At 39.0% G+C, this 20,543-nt stretch overlaps 1 protein-coding gene and 1 non-coding gene across 2 annotated transcripts in view; both read right to left on the reverse strand.

The window, feature by feature from the left end:
* Positions 1 to 10,725, reverse strand: part of LOC130920329 (ribosomal protein S6 kinase beta-2-like) — a 42,352-nt gene extending 31,627 nt beyond the window's left edge. Inside the window, 3 exon segments of the mRNA XM_057843449.1 lie at positions 1,422 to 1,459; positions 8,682 to 8,736; positions 10,538 to 10,725. Coding sequence (XP_057699432.1) covers positions 1,422 to 1,459; positions 8,682 to 8,735 — 92 coding nt within the window. The 5' untranslated portion in view covers position 8,736; positions 10,538 to 10,725.
* Positions 10,726 to 10,950: 225 nt separating this feature from the next.
* trnak-uuu (transfer RNA lysine (anticodon UUU)) lies at positions 10,951 to 11,023 on the reverse strand. The gene has a single exon. It is a non-coding gene; the product is annotated as a tRNA-Lys (tRNA).
* Positions 11,024 to 20,543: the final 9,520 nt, after the last annotated feature.

Genomic DNA, 20,543 nt, shown 5'->3' on the forward strand with positions numbered 1-20,543 from the left:
TTTATACTGAGACTTGATTACACAAAGATTGATTCTATTTATCATCATCAGTCATTTAGGACAACATTGCATCATTCAGACTTCTGAGATCCTCACCGAACTTCTGGAGTGAGCTTGCTGCACTGAAAGTAAAGTGGCCGAATAATATTGCACACCCCATTTTTCAGGTTTTTATTTGTTAAAAATGTATAAAATGTCCAATAAATTTCATTCCACTTCACCATTGTGTCCCAATTGTTGTTGATTCTTAACAAAAAAATAATAATTTTATATCTTTATGTTTGAAGCCTGAAATGTGGCAAAAGGTTGAAAAGTTCAAGAGGGGCCGTCTACTTTCACAAGGCACTGTATAATGCCTTGGATCTATATAGCAGGTTTTTTGGACACTCAAAGACGCTTTACATCGCATTATTCTTTCACACCGCACGCAATGGTGGTAAGCCACTACTGTAGCCACAGCTGCCCTGGGGCAGTCCGACAGAAGTGAGGCAGCCAATTCGCACCATCGACCCTTCAGGCCACCAGAGGTGGAAGAAGTCATAAAAATACTCAAAAGTACAAAAGTACTCTCTTTAAAATTTACCTTACAAGTAAAAAGTAAAAGTATTTTCTCCCAATGAAAAAATGTGACATACTGTACATATTTATATTTTAAATGTATTATATAACCGTACAGAATGGGAGAAAAATGAAATTGACTGCACTGTAAAACGAAGCTTAAAAAGATTTTTAAAAAACTCCTAAACTTATCTTAATGGCAGATTACAAACAACGATCAAGTGCATACCCCCACTTACTGTACAAGAGTGAGCAGCACCCATTTGAAGGTGTGCTGCTCTCAATGTAGTTTTTTTTAATTGGTCAATATCTTGGTCACCTGCCTAATCTCCCTTGTACTCCTGTTGCTCTCGGTATAGTTGCACAAGGCTTATTGATTGCGCTGGAGGGATGAAAACAAAACTAGCAATTTACAATGAGAGAAAAACAAACAAAAGCAACTAACGCAGGTGACAATTTGGAAAGTAGTGGAGTAACGTAAAATGTGCGTGCTGTAAAATGAAGTAAAACGCACTACTTAATATTGGTACTCAAGTACAGATACACAAAAATGTACTTGAGTACAGTAATGATGAAGTACTTTTACTTCGTTACATTCCACCAATGCCGACCACCATCCGACCATTCGTTCTCACAAGCTTTCACTTTACGAATTGACCAACAGCTGTTGATTTTGAGACAGATTCATAATGATATTGCAATATATTAATATTATAAAACAATTTTCCGATTCAAATTATTTTTCACACAACTAGAATTTGCACCAAAATGTTATTTTTTTTAAAATAGAGTAATTACTTTAAAAAGAGTCCAAATAATTCAGCATCTTTGTTTAAACATAAAAGATGCAAGATTTAACTCACTTGTCTGGCTCCGTTATGGTGCCATCACAGACATCGTCCTAAAGATGGGGGGGAGACAAGCACAAAAGTTATAGAAGCGCTACTACATTTTTATATACAGTACATTAATGTATAAATGTCGAGTCACAATTATACTGTTTTAGACAGGCTATAATGATTGTAGCATCACAACCTCCTCCAATGCTATCTACAAATGTTAAATCAAGTCATTTGGAGTCTTGTTAATTTTTTTTTAAGTCAAGTACACACATTAAATTTCATGTCTGTGTGAAACCTGTTGAGTTTTTGTGTATATACATTCTTAGATAATAAGCAGGCAGGCTTCATATTAAAGAGAAGAACAAACTGTGTAATGATTCTAAATTGTACTACCGGTATATTGACTCACAGGCATTGGCATCTACAGCATTTTGTTGACGATAGTTTTGTATTACTTTATTGGATTTTGGATCAGTCCCTCGATTTAGCACTCTGACTCCCATTCTAGCTCCTGGCTTACCTCAGCAGTCAAAGAACACTATCAGAAATCCAAGCAATCCGCCTGTCAATTGGATCTCCACACAAGCTGCCACAGGCATCCTTTTTTTCACATTTTACCTTATTGCAAAAATCACTTTACTAAAATCAAGTGCTTCAAATCCATCCCATTTTCCATTATTTAAGGCGTGCCCCAGGTACTGTTCTGGTGCCCCCTTCTCTTCATCATTTACATTCACTTTTACATATTTACGACACCATCAAACCCTCGCCCTCCTCTCTTATGCCCCTTTCCCACTGGAACTAGTGGGTCAACGCGCGTTTTTTTCCAAGCCGATGCAACCCACTAGCAATTGGCATTTGGCACCTTTCCCATTGACAAAAAAAAGCCATGTCTTGTTTTTTTTTCACCCGTCTAAAACCCCCACCCCTCCTCAGCCGTGCGTAAGGTCACCACGCTAAGATGCGCGTCGACAAGTGCGACCGAATTCATTCAGTTCAAGGAAGTAAACAATGCAGACCAACATGGAAGCCTCCTTTCTCCATGGATGGAAAGGAGCTGGCAGGTCTCATCATCTTTCGAATGCTGGGACATGTTGTTCAATGTGGTGCACTACTGGCTCCTTCTTCTTCTACTAGCTTTGTTGTGAACATCGACGTAACTACGGTTGTGGGGCGTGTTAAATAGGAGGCGACTGGCACATTGTGATGACGCATCACGTAAGAGCCTACGTCACCACGTAGATTAGGGTGTTGACTGTTGACCCGGGGTTTTGCTTTCACACTGCATGACGATCAGAGCCGAGGTGATTTTAACGCGGGTCGCTTGGCGGGTTGATTGACACGGGTCGAGGCGGGTCGCTGCACCTTTCCCACTGCCACCAAAAGCCGATTGTTAGTGGGTTGACATGGGTTTTTTGTCCAGTGGGAGAGGGATATTACTGACGCATCTCAGGGAAAAAAAACAAACAAACAAAACTGGTACATTCAAAACTCCCAAAGTCAAGAGAGTAACAAAGCTGTAATTATTTTCATCGGCATGATGTCTGGTCTATCAAGCTTTTCCAGTGATAGATGAAGTACTCACTTTTTTTTTGTACGTACAAAGTAGGTACAAAGTACAGATACAGGTGCAAAAATTACGTATGTAAAAGTACAAGTATCTAAGAAAAAAATTACTCAAGTACAAAAGTACTTGCTTTAAAATTTACAAGAAACAGTACAAGTATTTTCTCCCGATGCAAAACTGTAACACACATATATTCAAAGTAAGAACCAGAAAATTTATTAACTGCTCAGTTTTATTTAAAACTGTGAAGAATGGGGAAAAAAACAAAATTGACTGCACTGTAAACCGAAGCTAACAAGCTCAAAAACTACAAAACTTGTCTTAACGGCGGTTTGCAAGAAACTATCAAGTGCATACCCCCACCTACTGTACCAGAGTGTGGTGGTTTTATTGGTCATATCCTTTTCACCTGCGTCATCTTGCTTGTACTCGAGTTGCTGTCGCTAGTCATCAGTTACGGTATAGTTGCACGGGGCTTATCAATTGCGCCGGAGGCATGAAAACCAAACTATTAATTCACAATGAGGAAAAAAAGAATATAAAACTAATGTGTAACATAGGCAACAATTTAAAAAGTAGTGGGGTAAAAAATACAGGTACGTGCTGTAAAATGTGTGAAGTAAAAAGTACCCCTTCATATTTGTACTCAAGTAAAGTACAGATACTGTAGTTGTACATTTATGTTTAACAAAGTACTTTTACTTCATTACATTCCACCACTGAGCTTTTCCCCTCACCACTGAAACGGTTGCAATATCTTCCTTAACACGCAAGCCTTCCAACCACATCTCAATTCCATGGGCTGTCCACTTCTACCTACAGTGCTGGCCAAAAGTATTGGCACCCCTGCAATTCTGTTAGATAATGCTCACTTTCTCCCACAAATGTATTGCAATTACAAATGCTTTGGTCGTAATATCGTCAATTATTTAGCTTGCAATGAAAAAACACAAGAGAGAATGGTAAAAAACATTTTACACAAAAATCAAAAAATGGGCCAGACAAAAGTATTGGCACCCTTTGAAAAGTCATGTGATGAGTCTCTAATTTGTGTAATCAACAGCAGCTGTTACTTACCTACCTGTAGCACATAACAGGTGGTGGCAATAACTAAATCACACTTGCAGGTAGTTAACATGTATTTAAGTTGACTCAACATCTATCCCGTGTCCTTGTGTGTACTACATTGAGTATAGAGAAAGGAGAAAAGACCAAAAAACTGTCTGAGGACTTGGAAGCAAATCTGTGAGGAAGCATGGGTAATCTCAAGTAGGCCTGAACGATATATCGTTTAAACATCGCCATCGCGATGTGCGCATGTGCAATAGTCCCATCGCAAGGACGTGCGATAGTTTTTTAATTTCCTTTTTTTTAATCCACAAACGTTTGTTTTGAGGAAGGAGAGGGGGAAAAAAGCGCACAGCTTCTCTTTCTCTCCAGCAAGTCATCGGCTCCTCCCCCTCCCCCTGCAACAGCGGAGTGGAGGGAGGAGGGGCCGAACAGCAGAGCGGAGGGAGGAGGGCCCGTTCTCAAAGTGAAAGCAAGCAATCAACACGTTGGAGGAGCAAGGAAGACTGTATCCAAAAGGAGTTTTGGAAGTATTTTGGCAAGAACAAGACTATAAGGGACAAAAAACAGCCCTGTCGACAGTGCCTCGCCATGGTTGCCTCAACAAGAAGTAATCTGTCAAACATGTGGGACCATTTAAAACGCAGGTATCTATGCATTCCTGCTACGAGCTCCCCATCAGAGGCTTTTTAGCACAGGTGGGAACATAGTTAAGTGCCAACGTTCTTGTCTCAAGCCTGCTATAGTGGATAAACTAATAGTCTTGGCCAAAAACCTATGAGACCCAGTTGAGAATTGCTGAGCAAGGAAGGTGGACGATATGCAGACAAATACATAACACAGCTGAAGGAATGTCTTTTCTTCTTTTTAATTCATGCTATCAGGAAGGCAGGAAATTTGGGAGTTAAAATGGTTCTGTTATTCATCACAGTTATTTGCAGTTATTCAGTTCAATTATTTACAAGTTCAATTGAGTTTGTTTCTTTTATATTTAAATTTATTGTAAACCGTATTTTTCAAATAACTATATATAGTACAGCTGCACATAAAGTTTTGATACTTAATATTTTTGTTGAAATATTTTTACAACTTTGTTGCCGTTTTGCAGTTTTATATTGTTATATTTTGTGTAAACAACTCAGGGGACTAATGCACTTGCACTTTTATTAGTCAGATTTCATATTTAAGTTCAAATATGTTGACAACTTTGTTGTTTAACTGAGGTTTTTATGTATTGTTATAGTTTGTGAACTCTTTTGTCATATTTAATATTTTTGTTCAAATATGTTGACAACTTTGTTGTTTTACTGAGGTTTTTATTTATTGTTATAGTTCGTGAACAGCTTTTTTATTTGTCATATTTAATATTTTTGTTCAAATATGTTGACAACTTTGTTGTTATTTTACAGAAGTTTTTATTTATTGTTATATTTTGTCAAAAACTTAGGGGACTAATGCACCTGCTCTTTTATTTATCATTTAATTTATTTGCTGCTGTTGAAGTGTAAAATATTGTATTCAATAAATGATCTATTTTGTGCAGACATGACTTCCTGGATACCTTCATACAGAAATCTTCATCATTCACAAATTAAACGGTATTATATGAATACACTGTGGTCACGGTGTGTTATGTAAAGTATTTCCAAACAGCTATTCAAGTCATTTAGTGAAAATTTCTTTAAAAAAGATAGATCTTTTTTTTTTTTTAATATCGCAATATAATATCGCAATATATTGCAAACCTAAAAAAAATCGCAACAATAGTTTTTTCCAATATCGTTCAGGCCTAATCTCAAGGCTACAATTCCATCTCCAAGGATCTTAATGCTCCTGTTGTCTACCATGCGCAGTGTCATCAATACATGTAAAGCCCATGGCACTGTGGCTAACCTCCCTAGATGTGGACGGAAAAGAAAAATTGATGAGAGATTTCAACGAAAGCTTGTGCGGATGGTGGATAAAGAACCTCGACAAACATCCAAACAAGTTCAAGCTGTCCTGCAGTCCGAGGGTACAACAGTGTCAACCCGTACTATCCGTCGGCGTATGAATGAAAAGGGACTCCATGGTAGGATACCCAGGAAGACCCCACTTCTGACCTAGAGACATAAAAAAGCCAGGCTAGAGTTTGCCAAAACCTACCTGAGAGAGCCAAAAATGTTTTAGAAGAATGTTCTCTGGTCAGATGAGACAAAAGTAGAGCTTTTTGGGAAAAGGCATCAACATAGGAAAAAAATGAGGCCTTCAAAGAAAAGAACAGCCCAGCAGTCCTAACAGTCAAACATGGCAGAGGTTCCCTGATGTTTTGAGGTTGCTTTGCTGCCTTTGCCACTGGACTGCTTGATCGTGTGCATGGCATTATGAAGTCTGACGACTACCAACAAAATTTTGCAGCATAATTCAGGTCCCAGTGTGAGAAAGCTGGGTCTCCCTCAGAGGGCATGTGTCTACCAGCAAGACAATGACCCAAAACACAATTCAAAAAGCACCAGAAAATTGTTTGAGAGAAAGCACTGGATACTTCTAAAGTGGCCAGCAATGAGTCCAGACCTGAGCCCCATAGAGCACCTGTGGAGAGATCGGAAAAGGGCCGTTTGAAGAAGGCACCCTTCAAATCTCAGAGACCTGGAGCAGTTGGCCAAAGAAGATGGTCTAAAATTTCAGCAGATCATTGTAAGAAACTAATTGATGGATAACGGAAGTGGTTGTTCGCAGTTATTTTGTCTAAAGGTTGTGCTACCAAGTATTAGGCTGAGGGTGCCAATACTATTGTCCGGCCCATTTTTGGAGTTTTGTGTAAAATGATAATGATTTCATTTTGGGTTTTTTTTCATTCTCTTGTTTTTTTTTTCATTGCAAGCAAAATAAATTAAGATATTACTACCAAAGCATTTGTAATTGCTATCATTTTCTGGGAGAAATTGAGCATTATCTGACAGAATTGCAGGGGCACCAATAGACCCCAATCACGTGACGTCACAACTCCGCCCCCCGACTTGTGCCGCCATATTGTCCGTCAGCTCATCGTGTTTATATATTACCGCTACGTACATTCCTCATATTACTGCGTATTTTTCTGCTTGTCTAAGGAATCACCGCCTAGTAAACTAACCCAAAAACCTTCCTGACAATCGTTAACATTGATTAATGAAAATGGTGAAGGCATGTGTGGCAGTTGGTTGCAGTAACAAAGAAGATAAACGGTCATTTTAGTAGTTGCTGTGTGCCCATTGTTAAAAGGGCAAATCTCGAAAGCAGCACGGTTTGTTTATCGCGGTCCATGATGCGTTTGTGTCGACAGCCGTCAGACAGCGGCGAAAACATCAATAGTCGTGATGCCAACACGATCGCAGACATCATCAGACAGAGACTACGAAGCTCGTCGCCACGGTCACGCAGCAAGAAGGTGAGCGCAACAACAGGTGTTGTGCCGAAAAATAGCCGCCCCGCGTGAAATGTCCCCCCTGACAGGAGCGCCCACACGGAAAAGACTTTCTTGTACAGTGAATATGTATTATTTTACTCTGCTTGAACTAATAAATGTCATACCTGTGTGATTGTCATTGGGATATGGTCGTGAAAACCTGTAGGCTACCGGTAATACATTTCTGTATAAAGATGGTTATGTGGCCTAGTCCACGATTTGTTACTAAAATACAGTACTACTACTAATATTTTGTGTAATTATTTAAAACTGATCTTACAGTCGTAAATCCATTACTGTAATACTTCCATGAAAACATTTGATGTTTTCACTTCAATAGAGCGTTAAAAATAGGCGCTCCCGTCAGGGGGTACATTTCACGCGGGGCGGCTATTTTTCGGCACACACCGGCCCGTTGTCGAACCGACGATCAAGTTTCATTTTAGAATCGTGACAACGGTGACGCTCAGCTGACCAAACGTCAGTTTATATTCGGGCCGGTGCCGATTTTGGGTACCCGACTCCTCATCGTGACATAAACTGGAGTATGATTGCAAATTTTGTGGTCTCAGGACGAGCTCTGATGCACGGGACGGACCGGACGTAAGGAAACATCGATTTGGGCATCAAATATGGATCTGGCGACTGGATCGACTGAAGCTTTTCCAAATAACGGCTTTTATGCAACTCATCCAATGAGTTTACAGTGTCTGAAAGCACTGGGGCTTCCATAATTTGCAAGTGAATCCACCTTTAGAAACTACGATCATTGACAATACGGACACACAATGACGGACAATATGGCGGCACAATACAGCAATCACGTGATTGTGTGACGTTGGTGATTGGGGTCTATACATTTTGGCCAGCAGTGGAAATCACGTGATAAATACAACTTTTTTAAATTTCTCATTCAGTCAAGAAAATCTTTGAACCAATTGCTCTTTTTCCTTATTGTTATTAAGTTGTTTTTAATTATTGTTGCTTCAATCTGTGATTTGATATTTTTACTCGTGTTTTCAAGTGCCAAGAAAATTGCCTTCAGTTAAAATATTCAACTTTCTTCACTGCTTTTGAAAATAATGTTAAGTGCTGTGAATATCATCATCAATAACACAGAGTTAATGGTGCCTCAAGCCTTTTGCACACTACCATATTTTTTACAAAATAGACAGTCACATTAATAGCAGTCTTTAGGGAAAATGTTACCAAGACAGACCTCTGTATCACTGACATCCTCAGTCTCCAAGTCAATGTCAAACACACCAGCCATCCTGAAATCAACACAAGTCAGGCAATTTACTGCAAATACAACATACTACTATTTTCCGCACTATAAGGCGCACCTAAAAGCCTATAATTTTCTCAAAAGCCGAACGTGCCCCTTATATTCCGATGCGCTTTATATATGGATCAGTATTGGTCAATCAAGGCATGACATTCCGTTTAGCGCAGCTTCATCTAGTCGATGCATAATGCAACCCCAACTACCACTACTGCGCCTTATAATGCGGTGCGCCCTACATATGAAAACTGTTTTAAAATTATAGTCTGGAAAATATGGCGATCCTTACATCGCAGTCAAAATGGACTTATACAGTTCAGGCAATTGAAAAACAAAACAATAAAAACACTCGAGTCATCAACATTGAATAGTTAGGTCAATATTAAGTGTGCATCGAATTACAAAGAAGACAAACGTGTACAACATAAAAAAATTAAAAAAAAAAAAAATTAAATAGGATTTCAACTCATCAGGATATTATGGTTAGGTATGTGGTGCTTATTGGTGACCCCATTTTCACGTTTCAGGATTACCCAAAGTGAATTATCACATTATGTTCATACCATAGGTTTTATACTCGTTAACTTTTCTCTAACTTACTTGTCTGCATATGTGGGCATTGATCTGCACAACTCACAGTACACCTTATTTTTTTGTCTTGTTTTAACCGAGCCAATTCCAGTCGTCTCGCTACTGGGGCTGAAACTTTCCCTTGTCTTTACATATTGGATTTCGCTTTCACTCAACTCCTCCCGTGACTTTCTCTGTCTTGAGTGGTCTGGTTTCCCCAGTGCTTGGCCTGGTGCTGGGGGTTTCAGACACGTCTTCTAGTATAACGTTAGGTGGGTACTGAGGTACTGACAATCAATCAGCAGCAGTAATCAGGTTGCGCATGTTCATGCGGGAGCGAGAGAACGAACGAGGTGTGTTTACGCCCCACAGAGAGTAACAGCTGAGTGCATAGACTCTAAGGTCTTCTTTGATCAGGATTGCATAACGTCATCAAAACACGTAAGCACTGGGAATTAATGTGACATAAGATTTTTCTTTTTTAAATCTATGTATTATTTTTACTGGCCCCACAGGGCCAGTGGCTGGAGCTTTCTTGTGGCCCTGACGGTTTTAAAAGTATGTCCATGCCACAGGGCCATTTATATTGTCGACCCATGATTATGGTCTTACTTCTGATCATTAATAATTGACAACTACGACTACTTTTTTTAAATTGAAATCAAAAGCATAGAATAATCACTTAATTCCTCAAGGTTTTATTCATATTGTTCTGCAAATAAGAATGCAATAAAAATATATATATGCAGATTTTGTTGATCACTTTTTTGATTACCCATGGAGAACAAGGTACAAATTCTGTGCTATTTAGCAACGTTTAAATTTTCTTAGTTCCCATATTTCCCAATGGAATTACATGATCTTAGTATTATTTTCATGGATTTTATTTGGCTCTTTATTTAAAAAAAAAATGACATGGATTTTATTTGGCTCTTTATGAAAAAAAAAATTGACTTTTAATTTCATTACCTTTGAAATTTTTAATCCACATACCTAGTATGAATGGAAAGAAAAGTTACAAGCAATGCTAAACATGTGAATCACAGACAGCCTTCTCATCTGATTGTGACGTTCAATCTTAATGTAAAAACTTGTTGCGTTGCAATTTTTACCTATCAACGACGGAATCTGCGATCGTCACTTAGGGCGAGTTTGTGTTGACACTTGACAGGTAGCTTAGCACACTGTCAGAGCCGCTAACATAAAGTAAAGTAGCTAACCTGGTGGGACTTTCATCCGGGGGTTTCGTAGCTCACTCAGAACTGCAACAATTAGAACGTAGGTGCCTTGTACACGGAAGGGGTAAGAAAACAACGTGTGGGAAAGAATATGATCCGTCTGTAGTGGTATTGGCTACCCTATAGCGCTCTGACGGTGATCCGGGTTCACCTCGTGGAGACTTCCGGGTGTTGCTATTATGGCGTCATTTAACTACGTCATCATCTTTTACTTTGTGGTTATTGGCGGGGAGCGAACCATTACGTACTACGTCAGTGCCATAAGATTGTATTTTCAGTAGAGATTCAAAAAGTGTTGCGTCACTTTGAAGTCCGACAAACAGACAATTATTAAAAACTTGGGAAAAAATGAAGCTACTCTTGAGTATTTTCTAGAACGCAGAGCAAAAATGACTCGCCCGAACAGGGACTTGAACCCTGGACCCTCAGATTAAAAGTCTGATGCTCTACCGACTGAGCTATCCGGGCTCTACGTGACAACGAATTCTCTGTCAATATGAATGGAAGACCAGGATATTAACTATCTTGGTCGAACAGAAGACCAGGATATTAACTATTTTGGTCGGAATACTGCCTTCTATAAATTTATTTACTTTGTTTTGAAGACACTATAACTCATTTTAAAGGGAGAACTCTTACGTACGACGTCATTATTACAAAGGCGAGCGTGTACAGTATATTTCTTCAATAGTTTTGTTTTGCTTCTCGTGTATTCAATTTAAACACCTTTATCGTGATCACATTATAAAACAAACTTAGCTTGAGTAATTTGTTTATTGTGTCACAAAATATGACTGTTTGAAACAGTTTTTCAAACTTGTGGTGCAAAACTATCATCCAATATGAAAATGGATCAGGCCCCAGCGAGATTTGAACTCGCAACCCATCTTACCTTACCACTATGACGCCTCCTACGGCGCACCCGCTAGCAGTTGCACTGCGTTTTAGGCCCTAACAAATTCCAATAAGTCCGAACACATAACAGAAGGTCCGAACGGCGCACGTAACAAAAGGTACTAAGACTCCTAACACTTCCGAACGTAGGTCCTAACACATTCTAACAAGTCCGAACACATAACAAAAGGTCCTAACACTTCCGAACGTAGGTCCGAACACATTCTAACAAGTCCGAACACATAACAAAAGGTCCTAACACTTCCGAACGTAGGTCCGAACACATTCTAACAAGTCCGAACACATGACAAAAGGTCCGAACGGCGCACGTAACAAACGGTCCTAACACTTCCGAACGTAGGTCCGAACAGGTCCGAACATAAATCCGAACGTAAGTCCTAACGGAAGCCCGGATGGGGCAAAAGAAAAATCCCCGCATGGGGGCAGAGAAAGGAACGGGCCGTCACGGAAGGAGGAAGAGGCGTCGTCAGAAAGTTTCACATTTGCCGTGTTTTCCACCGCATAACGCAACAATACGAAAAAAATAGATACTTACACAGGCAAAATTTATATAACGATTGTTTAAAAAAATGTGACACAAAACTATGAATATTTTTTTCCACCCTGTCGTCTAAGGTTATAGCACAATCAGAAGACCAAGTACATAAATTCTCTAAGTATATTCATTCATTCATCTTAAATATCACAATTTTTAAAATAATGAAAAAACACATCAGTGCAAGCCCTTCCGTGTAAAAAAAAGACTTTCAATGAGGCTACAATGAACATCAACATTGATTGTGGTTGGTTTCACTACGTTTACAGACGTAAAAAAATACACTAAAAAACACCGAGTACTTTTTAAAACAATAGGCTAGTAGCTTAACACATAACTCAACATTCATTTGTTGGAACATCAAAAACATTGAATTGGGTTTATTTTACTACGTTTACCTTCTTACGTTTACCTTCCTACAAAAACGCTGATTTCCCCCCCACCCCCATCCCCACCCCCCCAAATAACAGGGTAATAGCCTTAACTTTGAAATGAACTCACCGTTTTCAATTATTTAGTTGTAGGCCGTCCGTCTGAAAATTGCAATCCATCTTTGTTAAGTTAATTCTGTTCTCTTCCGAAGCTGTCCGAAGTGGTAGGATGACTTACGACGCAACTCGTATTGCCATTGGCTGCCACTTTGAGTAACGCGCAACGCTATTGGCTGCTGTTTACAACATCAAACACTATTTGCGGTCATATCAAGAAATGAGAGAACGCTGTTGGCTGCCATTCCAAGAAATGGGGCTTCACAGGGCAGGCTGACATGCCGCTCTGGACATGCTGAGAAATGGTAGAACGCTATTGGCCGCCATGCCGAGAAATGGGAGAACGCTATTGGCCGCCATGCCGAGAAATAGACCCTACTCACCGACGTCACAAAATCACGTGATCGCTGTATTGTTCCGCTCCCTTGTCCGTTATTTTGTGTCTGTATTATCAATGGTCTCAATTGATCAAGCAATTTATAATGCATTTCATGGAAGACCCGGTGCTTTCGGATGCCGTAAACTCACTGGATGCGTTGCATAAAAGGCGTTATGTGGAAAAGCTTCAGTTTATCCATTCGCCAGATCCATATTTGATGCCTAAATCGATGTTTTTCGACCCGCTGTCTTCGCCGTATTTGCCTGACATCTGCTAGCTACCCTGATATTTACAACTATCTTGTCCACACAAAATCAGCCTATTCTCACGAAAGTTTGAAAAACTTTAAGAGCTTGGAGGCTTATAAATACTTCGTTGCTGGTTGGGTGAAACAGGTCCTCGTCCACGAAAATTCGGCAGGAATCTATCTTGTGCTTGGAAAGGTGAGTTACGAAATTTTCAATTCAAAATCTTTTGTTCTTGCTAACATCCACTGTCAAGTCTAATGTATTTCATGTCATTTGTCAATGGAGCTAGGGCTTTTAATGTTTATATGGTTTAGCGATAGCACTCTCACTACATACATACGTGTATGTTGTCGGCGATTAGCCTAGCAATGATCTTAATTGTGGTTGTCAGCCCAAAACCCTCTAAATATATATTAAATGCATCTTACCAGATATAAAATGACTACTACATAATCTGTGGTAATCGTTTGGAGCCCAGTTTTCTCGTCAAATTGCAGCAGCCCATCTCGCTCTCTCCTCTCCGGGTCTCTCGGAATCCGGTAGAACTTCAAGTCTCTCCGTCTATCTTCTCTGTTATTGCAACCGACCGCCACACACGCCTTCACCATTTTGATTATTAATGTTAACGTGCAGAAAAACACACCGTAAATAGGAGTAATGTACGTAGCCGTAACAGGTAAACACGATGTGTTGACGGACAATTGGGCGGCACCAGTCAGGAGGGCGGAGTTGTGACGTCACGTGGGTAGGGTCTATAGGGCCCTGGCCTGGACAAGAAATTGGAGAACGCTACTGGCTGTCATTCCAAGAAATGGGGCTGCCATTATTGGCTGGTTTTGCACTGTTCTTATCAGGTATATTTTTGCTCTTCACTTTAGCACTGACATGACTTTATGCTGCTGTTGTATGGAGGTAGATTTGTGGTTTTCTTATTCAATCAAATAAAAAGTTGCTTCAATCAAAATATATATTTTCAATCGAAGAAAAGGTTACTTCAATTAAAAAAAAAACGTGTTTGAATGCAAAAATAAATTTGAAACTCAAAAAAATATATTTGAAAACTATTTTTCTTTGAATTTTTTTTTTTTTTTTTTTTTTTTTTTTATTGAAACATTTTTGATTAAAGTCATGTAATTTTGCATTTGGACCACATTTTGGCTAGGACATTTGTGTCTTTATTATGCAATCAAAAAATAAGTTGCTTCAAATAAAAAAATATATATTTTCAAAAGAAAAATCACTTCAATCAAAAATTTTTTTAAATTCAGTCGTAGAAAAAAAGGTTTGAATGTGAATGTGAATGTGAATGAAACACATCGGAACTAGCGTTGAAGGCAAGGCAAGGCAAGGCAAGGCAAATTTATTTATATAGCACAATTCAACACAAGGCAATTCAAAGTGCTTTACATCACATGTACTGCCCTCGGTATATGAACGCTGGATACTACTTGGCAGTTAGATAACTCTTTAGTGACATCACGACTCTGAAGACAGCTGTCCATTGTCCACAGGTTTATTGACATCGTGTAAAGAGTTGTCTAACTGCCAAGTAGTATCCAGCGTTCATATACCGAGGGCAGTACAGTAAAACGACGATGCTATCAAAAGCATAAGATGGTTGCAGATTGGTTCAGAGGACCCAAATACTTGTGCGCAACAAAAAATAACATCGCAGAGATCCACTATGATCTTGTAGACCCGAGTTCTGACCCAGATGTACGTCCTCTGGTGTCCACTTTGAGTACCACAGCAACAGTCAAGCTGCTTGGTTCACAACGATTCTCAAGGTTCTCGTCTTGGAGGTCACTGATTCGAGCTATTACTCGACTTATACATATAGCTCGTCTTTTCAACACAACTTTCAGAGGCAACAAATTGTGTCAAGGTTGGCATTATTGCAAATCAGAGTGCACGGTGGAAGAATCTACACAAGCAGTACACGTGATTATGCAGACGGTGCAGCATGAAACCTACAGCCAAGAGATCCAGTGCATCCAAAAACGTGAGAAAATTCCTAAGAGCAGTCCTCTCAAAAACCTGGATCCATTCCTTGACAAGCACAACCTGTTGAGAGTTGGTGGCCGCCTCCACAATGCAAACCTCGATCAAGTTGAAAAGACTCCGTTGATTGTTCCCGGTAAGCTTCATGTTGCCGCCTTGCTTGTAAAACATTACCATGAACAAACTCAACACCAAGGCCGACTGTTTACGGAGGGAGCTGTCCGTACAGCAGGGTTTTGGATAGTTGGTGGCAAGAGAAAGGTGAGCAGCATCATTTACCAGTGTGTGACCTGTCGAAGACTCAGAGCTCCTCTCACTGTTCAAAAAATGGCCAATCTACCTGCGGATCGCCTCTCGACAGATCCTCCCTTCACAAATGTTGGATTGGATGTCTTCGGCCCTTGGAATGTCTGTTCCCGTCGAACAAGAGGAGGTCTTTCACACAGCAAACGGTGGGCTGTCCTTTTTACATGTATGAGTGTCAGGGCAGTTCATATTGAGATCATAGAATCTCTTGACACGTCCAGCTTTATCAATGCGTTAAGGCGCTTCCTTGCGGTTCGCGGTCCTGTGAAACACATTCGTTCAGACCGCGGCACCAATTTTGTCGGTGCTTGCAAAGACTTGAAGATACCATCAAACATTGATGGCACAACACTGAAAAACTACCTATCAAACCAGGGTTGTTCTTGGAGCTTCAACCCTCCACATGCATCTCATTTCGGCGGAGCATGGGAACGGATGATAGGACTTGCAAGAAGGATTTTGGACTCAGTGTTCCTGCGCTTGAAAGACAAACTTACCCACGAAGTGTTGGTTACATTCATGGCAGAAGTAGCAGCAATCATCAACAACAGACCTCTTGTTCCTGTGACAAGTGACTCTGATGATCCATTCATGCTTACACCAGCTACACTTCTGACACAAAAGGTGAACTCTCTTCCAGCACCTCCTGGTGAGTTTGGAGCTTCAGATCTCTACAAGTGCCAGTGGCGACAAGTCCAACACCTGTCAAACACATTCTGGGACAGGTGGCGGAAACAATTCCTCGCAACACTGCAACCACGCAAAAAATGGCAGACCGTTCATCAGGACATCAAGCCAGGGAGTGTTGTTCTTCTCAAAGACAGTCAAACAGCAAGAAATGAATGGCCGCTTGGACTAATAGCAAAGACTTTCCCGAGTCAGGATGGAAAAGTACGTCAAGCCGAGGTCAAGGTCATCAAACCACTCGGTATATGAACGCTGGATACTACTCGGCAGTTAGATAACTCTTTAGTGACATCACGACTCTGAAGACAGCTGTCCATTGTCCACAGGTTTATTGACATCGTGTAAAGAGTAAAACGACGATGCTATCAAAAGCATAAGATGGTTGCAGATTCAACTAGATTGACAGAGGAGACAATAACAAGTGCGTTCAAAACTTTTTCCACTTTAAAAAAAAAAAAGTTTTAAACTTTTTGCTTTTCAAAAAAAGTGACACTTGAAAAAATATATATATATATTTCAAATAAAAAAAATATTTTCCAAAAAATATTTTTGCAAATGATTTTTTTTCTTTGATTAAAAATAGTTTTTTAATTAAAGCAACTTTTATTGCGATTGAATGATTTAGACACAAATGTCCTACCCCTAATATGGCTCAAACACAAAAAGTATTGCTTCAATCAAAGAAAACAGTTTGAATGAAAAATAAAGTGTTCAAATGCGAATTTCTGAGTTTCAAATATTTTTTCACATTCAAACCTTTTTTTTCTACGATTGAATTTTTTCAAATTTTTGATTGAAGTGATTTTTCTTTTGAAAATATATATTTTTTTGTTTGAAGCAACTTATTTTTTGATTGCATAATAAAGACACAAATGTCCTTGCTAAAATGTGGTCGAAACGCAAAATTACATGACTTCAATCAAAAATGTTGTTTCAATCATAAAAAACTTGACTTAAATCCCAAAAAAAAAACAAATCAATCAAAGAAAAATAGTTTTCAAATATACAGTACATTTTTGAGTTTCAAATTTATTTTTGCATTCAAACACTTTTTTTTTTTTTTGATTGAAGTAACTTTTTCTTCGATTGAAAATATATATTTTGATTGAAGCAACTTTTTATTTGATTGAAGCAACTTTTTTTTTTGATTGAATAATAAAGACACAAATCTACTTCCATACCTGTTGAGTCTTTTTTGTACTTATGTCTAATACTGTGTCAATGTTTACACTTGGTACTTAAGGGTATTTATTATATGGGTTTCGCACTTTACCAACTTAGCTGTATGGATGCTACAAACAAAGTTTCATTGTGCTTTTTGTAACAATGACAATAAATATTTTGAATCTGAATCTGTCTGCCATTCCAAAGAATGAACCTCGACTATTACTCGCTTGTCATTGACATCTGCAATAATCAAATATAGAGCAGGACAGTTTGAAGTCATGTTTTGCATTGAAATGGTGAAAATCATGTTGAAAATATTATTTAAAAATATTACTACTGAATAAAATTGTTTTAAGAAATGTATTTTACCATGTATTCATTCAGACTTTATGTAGCATAATCCGTACACATCAAGCACTGATGTGTTAATGCATTATTTTTTAAATTGTGATATTTATGATGAGTGAATGAATATACTAGACCCCTAAGAGAACTTATATACTTATGTACTTGGTCTTCTGACTGTGCTATAACCTTAGACGACAGGGTGGAAGACAAAATATTCATAGCTTTATGTCATGTTATGTACTTCTTTAATCTAAGAACATGTAAGGCCGAGACTTGACTGGAACAACACTTCTTTATTCAGTGTGCTTCTCAGCATTTGTGCCATCGATACATCACAGAGATTCTTTTTATACTGTAACACCATACCCCCAGGAAGTGCACACTATGGCAACAGCAGTGTGACATAAATGTGTTAGATGTCAAAAAGGTTTTAACAATCGGTTTATAAATGTTGCCTGTGTGAGTATATTATATATATAATTTTTTTTTTCTTCCCTATTGTTGTATTATGCGGTGGAAAACACGGCACACGTGAAACTTTCTGACAAAGTCCCTTCCTCCTTCCATGACGGTGCGTTCCGGGCAGTGGCGCCTCCAGAAATTTTTCATGGGGTGGCCAGATGGGGCCACTTAAAATCTTGGGGTGGCCAAAACTAAAAGCCATAATTTCAGATTTTCATTATATTATTGCAGTAAAAAGGTCAGGGGAAAACTGTCAGAAAGACTTAAGGACAACGGCTACTGATATACTTTGGTGTATTGTGTAATATTTGATGTTACTAATGATTTAATGTGCATAGTTCGTAACTGTCCAGTCAACATTTTGAGTTCCACAACAATTGTTTTATTGTGTTATAGGCATAAGGTGTACATTTAACTAGGGCTGTCAAACGATTCAAATTTTTAATCGAGTTAAACACAGCTTACAAATTAATTAATCGTAATTAATCGCAATTTAAACCATCTCTAAAATGTGCCATATTTTTCTGTAAATTATTGTTGGAATGGAAAGATAAGACAAGACGGATATATACATCCAACATACTGTACATAAGTACTGTATTTGTTTATTATAACAATAAATCCACAAGATGGCATTAACATTATTAACATTTTTTCTCTGAAAGGGATCCACGGATAGAACGACTTGTAATTTTTATAGGATAAATGTGAGTTTGTATATTGTGACTAAATATTGCCAACTAGTGTATTTGTTGAGCTTTCCGTAAATGATACTGTCGCGACTTAACTGTTCTGCCCAAATGCATGATGGGAAGTGGTGCAACCATGACTGTGTGTGGTGGCTGCAAATGCTATATCTTCTCTGCGTTGGGTACACTACAGGGTGTTAAGAAAAAGATCAACTCCTGTCATTCTTCCCCACGTCACATCCCACAATATTTATAGTTGCTGTGGGAGAGATGACAAAGCTTTTGCCAATTAAAAGCACGGCCACAATGAGTGCTTTTATCTACTCCACTCACTTGACACTGCCTCTTATCTCTGTATTGAAGTAAAACGACGCCATTTTAGGCTGTTTGCGGCAATGCGTGAATGAGTCGTACTGCGAATGTGGTAATTGCGATAAATATTTTCACGTGATTAATTTAAAAAATAATAATAATTACCGCCTGTTAATGTGATAAATTTGACCTGACCCTACATTTAACAAAACAAAATAAATGCATTCATTTGGGATGAAATGCATAACTGATGCTACAACAATCTAACAATATACAGTACTGGCAAGCGGGGTGGCCAGTGGGGTGGCCAACAAATTTATAGGGGTGGCCTCGGCCACCCCTGGCCACCCCCTGGGGGCGCCACTGGTTCAGGGGATTTCCCTGTTTCCCCATCTGGGCTTAATTTTACGTTCGGACCTGTTCGGACCTACGTTCGGAAGTGTTAGGACTTCTTGTTACGTGCGCCGTTCGGACCTTTTGTTATGTGTTCGGACCAACGTACGGAAGTATTAGGACCTTTTGTTACGTGTGCCGTTCGGACCTTTGGTCATGTGTTCGGATTTATTAGAATGTGTCAGGACCTAAAAGCAGTCCAACTGGGAGCGGGTGCGGTACGGCCATCCGGGCTCTGTTCAGACTAACTGTTGAGAGAAATATTGGGAGAAATGTTTTGTATTCATAAATGTGTCCTCAGTTGATGTGGAAAAGATGTTCTTATTGCGGGTTGTTGTTGACATATTGTCTTTTCGCCACAAGATGGCAGGATGGGACTAGTTGTCTAGAGTGCTACTTTTGGTGCGTCATTTTTGTTGGGTTTAATTATTTTGATTTGTGGGATTGCCTGTGAAGACAGCATGAGAGAGGATGTATCCGCATGCCGGTGTTAATTAAACACGCCGAGTTTTGGCTGAAAGAAAACTTATTCTCCGTCAATTATTCCTACGAATGCAACGTTAAGCTGTAACCACCTCAAGACTAACTATGGCTGTCAATATCAATTGGAGATCCGGATGGTAACTATTTTTGTCACAATACCGTCTTCTTTGCTAAGTAGTGTTTTGACATTCTAAAGGACAAAGTCATTTGCTTTGTTTTGAAGACACTATAACTAAAATAACTAATAAAATTTTAAAGGGAGAACTATTATGAACGTACTACATCATTTTTACAAAGGCAAGCTTGTACTAAAGTGATCCCTCGTTTTTCTCGGTTAATGGGGACCGCCGCCTCTCCGCGATAATCGAAATCCGCGAAGTAGAGGTCTAGCTTATTTACATTTGAACTTTTGATAGGGCATCTCTATAAAATCCTGCATTTTTCTTTTGATTAAAAAAAAACTGCAATGTTTGAAGCACGAAGTAGCAAGGGATATTTCTTCAATGGTTTTGTTTAGCTTCCGTACTCAATTTAAACACCTTTACCGTGATCACACAAACTTAGCTTAAGTAATT

Source organism: Corythoichthys intestinalis, chromosome 8 (assembly GCF_030265065.1).
Source record: "Corythoichthys intestinalis isolate RoL2023-P3 chromosome 8, ASM3026506v1, whole genome shotgun sequence".
Taxonomy (NCBI): domain Eukaryota; kingdom Metazoa; phylum Chordata; class Actinopteri; order Syngnathiformes; family Syngnathidae; genus Corythoichthys; species Corythoichthys intestinalis.